The following is an 11,433-nucleotide window of genomic DNA, read 5'->3' on the forward strand; positions in this document are numbered from 1 at the left end:
TCCAGTAAACGAAATGCCATTATTTCTGATGTCATGACCTTACCAGAAACTTGCATAAGACAGGGAAGCCCCAAAGCCTCGGGTCTGGTTTATGATGCCTTGAATGAGGACCCCACTGGTTTTAGGCCCCCCTCTTTGCTGCCCGAGGGTCTATATTTTTCCATACCGTGGGGAGATGCACCATAGAAAGCTGGGCAAGAGGCACAGTGCTGTAAAGGGGACAGAAGGGAAGGGATGAGAGAAAGGGGAGCCCGACTGACTCCTTACCCTGAAGCACATGTCAGGCAGATGAGTTTTAGGAAAGAGAAGTCAAACTTCGGGGAAGTCCTTGAGAAAGTAGTCTACGTGGCCCCTTGAGAATTCTTGGTCTGTCCCTGGGTCAGTCCCGGTGTGGAGCTTGCACTTGTAGGTCTTGGCTCTCTCAGACGCTGCTGGAGGGCTCAGTGCCAGGCAGGCCCTTCACTTCGCGGCGGGGTTCACCTGGCCGATCTCGGCCCTTCCACGACGCGGTCTAGTCCTGTGTGCTTCGGGGTTCCATTGCCGCTTCCTCCTCGCCTTTCGCCCATCTCATTCCTTCTCCACGCGTCATCCGATTTCTGCTTCTGACACCCTCGCAAAGGCTTCAGTCATCTGCTTTCCTCATTACGGTCCAGTGTGCATTTCCGTGAGCCCCTCACGCCACATTCCTGGCCGTCCCCACCTTTTTATTCTCTTGGCTCGCGTGTCGCCCTGTGTTTACAGGGTAATCATTGTTTCTCTCTCTCTGGGGGAACATTTTGTGCCATTGAATGTTCATATTCCCCCCAGTTTTATTCCTGGCCTGTCTTCCCCCACTTCACAGTGTCCTTATGCGGAGTGTTCTCAGCTTAATTACCTGAAAGTCGGCGAGTCCCAGATCTCTGTCTCCGCTCCAAGGGATTTTTCTGGGAACTTCCACATCGCCAAGGTGTAGAAGGACCAGGACGTGCAGCTCTGTTCTGACTTGTTGCAAAGTACTTGCTTAAAGACAAGTAACGTCTCCCTGTTCCCAGAGCAAAAGTGCTTGAGTGTCTGAGGGAAAGTTTCCAAAGCAGGAGGAAATACAGGGACAGTAACCAGGAGAAGAAAAAGTAGAAGAAAGCAGGTCGTTTTCTGCTTTCTCTGGAGATGTGAGGCAGAAAACATGGCGTTGGAAGTGTCTCTAAGTATCAAGGGTTTTTTTGTTTTGTTTTTTAGATTATCTGAAGGTAGAAGGAAAACCGAGTTTAGGAGACTTAAAGAGGCTTGCTACATTCCATTTTTAAATTTAAAGCTTTTATGGAAACTATTTTAAACTTACAAAGTTGCATAAATAAAACAGTACAAACACCTATGTACCTTTTATCCAGATTCACTGTTAACATTTTACCTCATTTGCTTTAGTGTTTGTGACCTGTCCATATCTAAATAAAATTATGCATGTGTATGTACGTACATGCTTTATATATTTGTAAATATACATGACCTATACATGCTTTGTAGGTAAGAATGTACGTATACACATAATTTATATACATGGATAGAGTGGTGCATGTTTTACCAGCTCTGTGTTAGTCAGCCGACCTAAAACTATAGCAGTTTTTCCCCTCCTGTAGAGGAGGGAGTCTAGGGAAGGTATTACATTTGTTTCTTTTTAGTCTTTTAATCTGAAATACTTCCATAGCCTTTTCTCATGTTTTACAATATTAATATATTTTTTAAAGAATACACTTCCTCCCCTTCTCCTGGGTTTCTCATCTTGTGTTTGTCTGTTTTCTCGTGATTGCTTTAAGATTGTGTATTCTTGACCAGAATACGGCGTAGGGGATGTTTGTCCCTTCAGAGTGTCACGTCTGGGAGAACACGATGTCCCTCTGTCCCTCACTGATGTCAGGATTTCTCTTGCTTGTATCTTCTTCCCTGCAAATAATATGCAGACTTTAAGGGGACACTGTAAGACAATACGGATACTCTGTCCCCACTGTAGGGCCGATTCTCACATGATGTCAGCCTTCCCTTGATGACTGCGGAACGGTGGCTTTCTCGTGCTGCGGCCCCGTCACCGTTTCCCACGGGCCCCCGCACACTGCGCTAAGAGCTCCTTCCTGTCCCATGGGCTTGTCTGTGTGTTGTCAGTAATAAACTGGGGAATTCACATTTTCAGTGGGTTTTAATGACTTAACTATGTGCTTAAATTGTCCCAGATCCGACTGTTGGGAGCCCCTGCAGGCCGGCTCCTGGTCCTCGTGTCATGCTCCCATCATTGGTTTTGCTCACGCTTGTTTCCCCGTCTGACGAGGTAGTGCAGGTGCAGCTTGTGCCCGTCCGCCCAGCCCTGGAGTTAGCGGTTTGCCTGAGGAGCCTTTTCCAGAGGAATGCCGCGAGAAACCAGGGTCTGCCCGTGAAGTGGGCTCGTTCCTGAGGTGTCTTTGCTTTGTGGCCTTGTTTCAGTGGATGGAGCTAGAAAATTGATGTGTCGTGTATGTGCACACACATCTGTGCAGATATACATGTTCATACATAAAATTAAAACATGTACACCTAAGCATAGATTTGATGTCTTTCTAAACAGGATTTAAAATTTTTCAATTTTGTCATGTAGTGAACTGGGAATACATTTGATGTGCTTACACATTTAGTGTTCAGGCAGATTTTAAGTGTCCTTATTTTATAAAAAGAGCGTGTGAAGTAGAGAGTAATTGCATTTAGGGCACCTGGGTGGCTCAGTCGGTTAAAGCCTCTGCCTTCGGCTCAGGTCATTATCTCAGTGTCCTGGGATCGAGCCCCGCCTTGGGCTCCCTGCTTAGTGGAGGGCCCGTTTCTCCCTTTCCCACTCCCCCTGCTTGTGTTCCCTCTCTTGCTGTGTCTCTGTCAAATAAATAAAACCTTAAAAAGAAGTAATTGCATTATGTGTATGGAAACATCCTCTGGCCTTTCCATAGTTTTTAAGTTTTAAATACTGAACTGATAATACTGGTATAATTGTGTTTCATAATTAGGATCTGGGCTCTTGATATGGTTCCAGATATAGTTTTTTGTGTATAACTTCTACAGTTGTCCTCTTTTTAACGATAGGAAAGAGTGGTACTGAATAAATTTGAGTCTGCTGTAAATGTTATTTCAATATATGTATAGGAATTTTCTTTTGTAAGATCTAATTCAAGTAGTTCAAAAGGAGCAGAGTTGGAATCATACCTACCGTGAGAATCTTGTCGTGATGTTTCACTATAGAAGTTTATAATTTTAAAGAACTGTGATGAAGAAATACCACTTACATATGAAGGTGGTATCCAGCTTCCAGGTTATAGAATCGCAGGATCCTTAGAGGGCATCAGCGTTAACTTTCTCCCTGAGGTACTGTGCCCTGCGTGACGCGTGGCAAGCCAGTGCCTGGCTGAGTGTGCCTGGAGAGGAGCTCGTCATCTCCCTGTGGAAGACGTGCCATCTTCAGCCGGACCAGACCGCCGATTTCATTGGATTAGACCACTGGCTTGATCGAAGCATCCAGAATTGGTGGAGGGAAAGAAGTGGAATTATTTAAGGTTTAATACGTATTAGATTAGCTTCTCATTTGAACCATTTTCCTTTAGAACAAAGTTCGGGTTAAGATTTATTTATTTGAAAGAGAGAGTGTGTGTGAGTGGGGGAGGAGGAGAGGGAGAGAGAATCTCAAGCCAGCTCTGCCACTGAGCAGGAGCAGACACAGGGCTTGGTCCCCGGACCCTGCGGTCATGACCTGAGCCCCCCAGGCGCCCCGAGACCAGGGCTGAGTTAGGATTCCCGAAGTGCACGACTGCGTGGGTTGGTTGTGCGCATGCTCGATCACTGGACACACTGCTGCGTTTTCTTCCAGTTCTGTTCGGCTACGCCACCACCGTCATCCCCAGAGTGTATACGTACTATGTTTCCACGGCGTTATTTGCCATTTTTGGCATTAGAATGCTTCGAGAAGGCTTGAAGATGAGTCCAGATGAAGGTCAAGAGGAACTGGAAGAAGTTCAAGCGGAATTAAAGAAAAAAGACGAGGAAGTAAGTCATGGCAGTATAAAATATCTGGACCAAAAAAGCACTCCGCTAAGCACCCTCACTGTCCTGAGGTTCGTCAGTGGCTGTCCCTCCCCGTGTGATGGGTGCGGGCCACCCAGAGATGGCTTGTCGCGCCCGGTTTGCGATCTCAGAGCTGTCCGTGATGGGACTCGGGGCGAGTGGGGCTGTGGTGGGCAGGGGCGCTGGGCCGAGTGCCGACCTCGTGTGGGCAGGCGCCTCCCTTGGCGATGATAAGCTCCCGCGACGCAGGAACTATGCGTTACGTGTGTTACGTGTCCTCCCACAGCATTGAGGAGGGTGAGTGAGCAGTAAATCCTGATTTTGTGGCAGAGGAGTGGGAGAATTGAGAGTATAGTGTTTGTCGTCGTGTGTGAGAGGTTCAGAAGAAAAGTTTGGGGTCACGTAATTTTAGTTTCTGGGAGCATAGTCCATAAAATTTAAACACTTTTTAAAAGAAAGATTAAGTAATTTTGTACTATTTTGATTTGCTTCCTGGGATTAATCTACCTCCCTCTCTCTCTCCTTTTAAAAATTTAGTTTCAGCGAACCAAGCTCTTAAACGGACCAGGAGATGTTGAAACGGGAGCCAGCACGACGATACCCCAGAAAAGATGGCTGCATTTTATCTCGCCCATCTTTGTTCAGGCTCTGACGTTAACATTCTTAGCGGAGTGGGGTGATCGCTCACAACTAACAACAATTGTTCTGGCAGCCAGAGAGGTGAGTGATACCTGAGAAACGGCGGCGTCTGGATTAATAGTGAGACTAAGCTTAACGATGTTACTTTGCTCCAGAGGACCCTGGACGGTCAGTCTGGGCCGAGGGACTGATTCATGTGCTGGACTGTTTTAGACCTAATCATCCTGATTCTCTTTCAAATGTCGGTGTCCCATTTCTGCATCAGATGGCATTGTGTGTCCCGGCCAAACTGGCGTCTTTACATTTCTCTTGTTCATCCTCTTCCCTTCGGTTTTGCTGGAATGATACTGGGCCAGTTGCCTTGACTTGGTTTTGTCTCTCCTTAGATCTGTAGTCTTGCGGGGGTCGCTTTACAAGATCCCACTCAGTAGAACATTAGCAACAGCCTAACTGTCCAGCTTGGGGAAGTTAGTTCATTTATTTACGAAGTTCCGGGTGGTTCTGGGAGTATCCACTCCCCAGCGAGCAGAAGACAGGAGCTTGAGACGTTCTTGGTGCTTGTCTCTGGCCAGTGCGGTTACACTTGACTTGCTTCTGGATATAGAGCTTGGCGGATCTTAGTCCCCGAATACTAAGGCCTGAGTGCTAAACTGGAAGAGATTTCTGATCACTTTGTCCTCTCCTTTGCTCTAAAGATGCAGAACCTGAGGCACACCCTCGGCCACTTGTCCAAAGATAAGCCAGTTGGTAGCAGGGGCAAGGACTGGAAACTGAGGCTCTCTGCCTTCGCGCGCTTCCTTCTAGATCTTGCTTGTAGTTGTCAGATGCCACTTATTTAAAAGATAGCCTGCCGGGGGTGGGGGGTTGTTTTTAAAATTTTAATCTTTCTTCTGGGAGGAATTAGTTTCTCATGAGGCGTCTTACCGTTCACACCGGTTTCTTAAGATGTCCTGGGAGGGGGTGGCGGAAGGCGGCACTGCTGCTCCTCCTCTCTCTCTTCGTGGTCTTAGCGGATACAGGGTCTTTTTTTATATCTGTTAAATTACACGTTTTACCCCACGGTAGGATTTAGATAATGAGCTTGATTTGAAGGTGTCCTTAGCTCCTGGGGGACGCGTGCCACAAAAGAACAAGTTCCTTAACATCGGCCCCAGGTTCAGACAAGAGGCCAGGACAGGGCTGAAGTCAGGCCCGGCCAGAAGCAAAAAAATGCTGTACTTAAAAAAACAAAAGTAACTCCGTTTTTCACTCGTCCTGTATTTTAAAACTTTCTTGCAAAATGTTCCCATAATGGCCGTGCCCTATATTTTTTTGATCTCTAGCCTCTTTTATTGGCTTTCAGATGGCCAGGATTGGGTCGTGAAAGTAAGTGAGCTTTTGGTGGTGGTGGGCGGTTGTGATGGAAGAAATCACTGCATCTTTCTTAACAGTGTCGTCTGCGTGGCATGGAGGGCCTTATGAAAGGTCCGGGTCCGCTGTGCCCCTGTTCCCTCGGTCCCGCTGCCCTCTGGCAGCCTGGCGCGGGCCGAGCAGGCTTGTGTCTTGTGACCAGGTCACTGCGCCCCGTTTTGTCTGAAGATGGGGCATTTTTCTACTTCATGGGGTGGTTGTGTGGAGGAAGCAGAGAAGGCACGCAGGGGCCCTGCCACAGCGCCGTCAGCCACCTGCCCTGCTGCCAGCACCGAGGGGACACGTGGTGAGCTCTTCAGGAGCAGACATACGGGTGTTCTGTTTTTGTTCCCTTAACATTCCTAACTTTTTTTGGTAATTTCTTATACAAACCATGCTGAAATGCAGCTCAGTTCATTTTAATCTGAACTTTATTTCTGCTCCAACACTGTGTCCTTTGAGATGTTCATTAGGTACTAAGATTGGGAAAACAAAGGGGGGGTAGGGGATAAGGTTCCGAGGTTCCTGGGTCAAATCAGTTTGCCAAATGACAAAGACTGAAAACTTCTGTATCAAAGAAACTTTAATTGTACTTAATCTGTTGATTTTTCAAGCATCACTTTCCAGTAGAATGGCCCTGTCTTAGGATGCCAGCTGAGAGGTGCGAATGTGCATCTGAGCGCCGCAGTCCCACGCTGCTGCCCCCACTTCACGGGGGAGCGCAGCCCCCCCGCCCCCTCAGTGGCAGTGCTGTCCCTGCTGCGTGCCACTTCCCTGCCCCGCTCCACGTCCCCACCGGGTTGCTGAAATCTTTGCCTTTCTCCCAGCCCAGTTTCGTGAGCGTTTGGCTTGCGCGCGTTTTCTCCTGTAGGGGTTTTGCCGCTTCCCTCAGTTCCGTTCTCCAGATGCCCCCTCCGCTCCCCCCAGTCTCATGGGCTTGGCTCTGAGGGGAAACGCGTGTTGGTCCATTCTCTTGCCCTCTAAACCCACTGGCCCCCAGCGTCCGACCGCACCGGCTCTGTGGACGTCCCGAGCGTTCCCTGCAGCCACGGGGCGGCCCCACGGGGCGGCTCATCTCGGGAGGCGCAGTGCCTGGCCGCCGCCGGCTTCTTGGGGCCGCTCTGCCACTGTGGTCCCGCGCGGCTGCTTGCCTTCGGCTGTATTCGCGCTCAGGGTCATTCTCCTAGTTCCCTCACCGTTGAACTCAACTGGCTCTGAACCTCTCGGCTCTTAACTCCCGTCGGCACCGTAAACCCCGTCTTCATTCCTTCCACTAACTCTTTAAGTCATGCTGGTAGTATTGTAATTCGTCCAGAGAACTGGGGGTGAGAAATACGGATGTCAGGCCCGATTTTTCTCTTCCTTAACACCGAACACTCCCTTATCACTAAGGTAGATCACTTAGGCCTCCTAAAATTCCCAGATCTACCAGGTTTTCTCTGCTTCCAGTCTCCCTCCCCAAGTCCAGGCGATAGCATCTCCCTTGACCACCTTTAATTTTGTTCCCTTCTAGTTCCCTTCCAGTTCACTCTCTGCACTGGACTTCTAAAGCATAAACCTGTTCTGTGACTCTCTGGCTAAAAAACCACCAGTGTCTTAAAAAATCCAAATTCTGGGACGCCTGAGTGGCTCAGTGGGATCAAGCCTCTGCCTTTGGCTCAGGTCATGATCCCAGGGTCCTGGGATCAAGTCCCGTGGTGGGCTCTCTGCTTGGCGGGGAGCCTGCTTCCCCTCCCCCCACCCGGCCGCCAGCCTACCTCTCTGCCTACTTGTGATCTCTGTCAAGTAAGTAAAATGTTCTTAAAAAGTCCAAATTCTAAGCTTTTAGATAGGGTCCTTCCCGAGCTGACCTCTACCATGTTGTGTTCTGTGTTAACATGGTCGGCAGTCGTCTCTTATCAGTGGGCCTTTGCCTCCTAGTATGTTCTGTCCTCCACAAAACAAAGTCAGATCTTCCTGCTCGTTCTTCAGGGCTTGCTTTTCTGGAAAGCTCTGGCTGGTCTTCCCAGTCTGAGCACCTCCATGTTGTGCTGGAAGCAAGCACTGACGGAATGAATACGACGTTCCTGGAGCTGAGTCCAAGCACCGAGGACACCGGAGGGAAGGCAGGCGGGCTCTGTGCCGGAAGGGCTCGCCTGGCCGCCTCAGAAGAGCGGACAGCGCCCGAGGGGAGAGCTGTGGGCGGGGTCCCCTCAGCACGGTCCCCTCAGCACGGTCCCGCGCCGTGAATGAGGTGTGAATGAGGTGTGAATGAGGTGTGAATGAGGTGTGAATGAGGTGCGGGCGGCCGTATTAGTGCTATTTTGATCTCAGAAACATTTCTGCCGCTTGTAGCTCTATTCCTAGATGTAGCTGGAACATATCCCCTTCGAGCAGCCCTTACACTTTTCATAAATTATACACTTGAACCCGTGGAGCTATTTTTAGGCGGCTGTTCTCCATTTTCAGTGGCGGCCGGTTCTCAGGTAACCATTTCAGCTGCTTTCAAATGAGCGTTACTGTACTTGCTTCCAGGACCCGTACGGTGTCGCCGTGGGCGGGACAGTGGGCCACTGCTTATGCACCGGATTGGCAGTGATTGGAGGAAGAATGATTGCGCAGAAAATCTCTGTCAGAACTGGTGAGTCTTTGGTTTTTTATTCTTTTTTAAGTAGGTTCCACACCCAGCATGGAGCGCTCAACTCGGGGCTTGAACTCCCCCAGAGATCAAGAATCAGATGCTTAATTGGGAGCCATCCAGGCACTCCTTTTTATTAAATTACAAAGACAATACCATTTGTTTTAACTTCTAGAATTACTGAGAGAGAAAGGGGAGTTTAAGTGTTTACTTCTGGAGTACCCTTGGTCTCTGCAGTGATGATCTCCTAGAGGTCTAGTTCATTGCCCCTGCTGTTGGACACATAGACTGTTTTTTACATGCATAGATTTAGTAAAATACAAATCCATGTAAAAGCCTTATCGCATTTATAGTCACTTTTTATCAGTGTATTTAAGCAAAAAAAAATCATCACATGGGAAATAAAACTTCCAGGCCTTCCACGTGTTTTGTCAGATTGGGGTTCATAGGTGGAGACGGTTTATGGATTCCACTGAAGAGTTCCTGTGTAGCTGAAAGGGCCTACAAGTGGAATAGAAAAAGTCTCTTTGCTTGTCAGAGGCTATTGAACATTTTCTTTAATAACTGGGTTTGGAGAAGAGTTAGAGTTCTGTTGCTGCTTCTCAGCACTGTCTCCATTATAATTGTCATTTCTGGAAACAGTGCTGGAGAAGCAGTGGATGATGACTGTCCAGTCAGGCGTATGTAGTATTCTCTGCTGGGGAAGTGTGGTTTGAGTCTTTCTAGTTTATTTTCAAGGTTAGTTCAAGAGATTGGAAGAATAATGGGCGACATCTGAGCTCCCTCATAGAGGAATTTTGCCTGACTTCACTTTTTTTCTCTTCTCTTACAGTGACCATCATAGGCGGCATCGTATTTCTGGCCTTTGCCTTTTCTGCACTGTTTATAAGTCCCGATTCTGGTTTTTAACAAGCCGTTTGCTCGTTTGTATTTCGTTTAAGATAGGTAACTGTTTGTGTACATAGTGTACATTAGAACTAAAAGTGACGGAAAAGACTGTATTTTGTAGCATTGATTTGCGAGTTTGTCCCATTTAATGAAAGTATTATGTCCGAAAGAAGTAATCATTGATTCTGTTTGCAACATGGATTTTTAAGAAATCTGATATCTAAGTGTGGGTTTTTCTTTTCTCCAGCACAATTATGTTCATATGGTCACTGTTTTTTTTTTTAATATTTTTGGGTTTTCTGGTAGGACAACGATACATAGAACCACTGTACAATGGGGTCTATCCTGGATTTTCTTTTAGCACCGACCCCTTTAATGACTTAGATCTGTTTTTTCTCCTGGATCACTGAGTGATTTGCCTTAAAAGTTTTCTTGGGAGGAATGAATTTTTAGCTTTTAAAGAAGTTCCTTAAGCCAGAAAGCAGTGTAATCACAAAGTCTTTTAAAACTTGGTTTTTCTTTTTAAGAATGAATAATGTATTACTGTTATGATGAGAATTGTTTGCTAGGTCCATTCTCCCTCCTTTTTTTTTTCTTTTTCTTTTTAATTGGGTAGGACACCCAATATAAAAACAGTCAATATTTGACAATGTGGAATTACTAAATTAAAAGAGAATACTATGAGTGTATTCATATTTTTTCTATATTGAATAAACAATGTAACATAGATACAGTGTAAATAAAAGTGGTATGACCAGAGCTTGTTTTCCTTTGTGCATTTTATAAGTGAGTTTGTAACAGTAATTTATCAAAGTAGTAGTAATACTTATAGACCAGTTTCTAAAGTTGATGTTAAAAAACAGTAGCCAGGCATCTTCTAAAGCCTGTCTTTAACTACCTCAGATCGCTCTGGGACATAGTAGCTACTAACAAGGTTAAAAAAAAAAAAAAAAAAACAAGTTGTATGGTAGAACGGTGCGTCAGACCAGTTTGATTCTAGAGCCCATACCCACCAGTCTCTTTATCACACTGACTTCAGTAATCACAGTCATGTCAGTCTTAACTATTAATGATTCTATCCAAACAGGATCACCACTTCTCCCAGCCTCCTTGGTTCTGTTCCCATGCGCAGTAGCCCTGCTATTTAATAGCCTCGTAAAAGCAGCAACAGCACATATTGATGAAAAAGTCATTTTGGGAAACTTTCAAGGAGTTCTCTAGCCACCATAACAAGGGCCATTATAGGGTCGTAAACACAAGGCCCACGTGTAAAAATACTTCAGAGAAATTTCAGGCAAGACCCCAGAATACACCACTGATTCCCCTAGTACAGCCTTAGATGATTAGAAACAGGGCCAACCAATAATTACATTTTATCTTCTGCAAGAAGAGAATGGATGATTCCTTGTTAGGCAGCAGCTGGTACCATCACAGCCCGGCCCAGCAGTGCAGACAGCCTGGTCTGAGAACCAGCCGGGAGCGGTCCTTGAATAACAGCGTAGCTTTCTGAGGCACCACAACCTTCTAACAGGACATAACTACTCACAGAATTTGGTAGCTCAGTCTTGAAGGTACAAGGTAAAAATCGCGAATGCTGTTAAGACTCCATTGCTGAATATAATAAAAGAAAATGTCACTGATTTTAAAATATTTAATAGTCTTCCTTTAAAATCCAAAATAATGTGATTCGTGTAAGTTACGTGCCACATAAAGCAAGTGTTATTTTTTGAGAAATGCAGGTGATACTGAAAAACATAGCACTGAGGTATTTTTTATTTTTAAAATTGAATAAGGAAACAAAGTCTGGATCTAATTATTTTTACATTTACAAAAAAAAAAAAAAAAACCAACCAATG

At 46.3% G+C, this 11,433-nt stretch overlaps 1 protein-coding gene across 1 annotated transcript in view; it reads left to right on the plus strand.

Annotated features, from left to right (window-relative positions):
- TMEM165 (transmembrane protein 165) overlaps positions 1–10,336 on the plus strand; it is a 31,901-nt gene extending 21,565 nt beyond the window's left edge. The window contains exons 3-6 of the mRNA XM_004775504.3: positions 3,851–4,026; positions 4,582–4,764; positions 8,587–8,692; positions 9,522–10,336. Of these exons, the coding sequence (XP_004775561.1) occupies positions 3,851–4,026; positions 4,582–4,764; positions 8,587–8,692; positions 9,522–9,598 (542 nt within the window). The 3' untranslated portion in view covers positions 9,599–10,336. The remainder of the gene's footprint in view (positions 1–3,850; positions 4,027–4,581; positions 4,765–8,586; positions 8,693–9,521) is intronic.
- The last annotated feature ends 1,097 nt before the right edge of the window (positions 10,337–11,433 follow it).

Source organism: Mustela putorius, unplaced genomic scaffold (assembly GCF_011764305.1).
Source record: "Mustela putorius furo isolate JIRA1106 unplaced genomic scaffold, ASM1176430v1.1 tig00000430_pilon_pilon_pilon, whole genome shotgun sequence".
NCBI classification, from domain to species: Eukaryota; Metazoa; Chordata; class Mammalia; order Carnivora; family Mustelidae; genus Mustela; species Mustela putorius.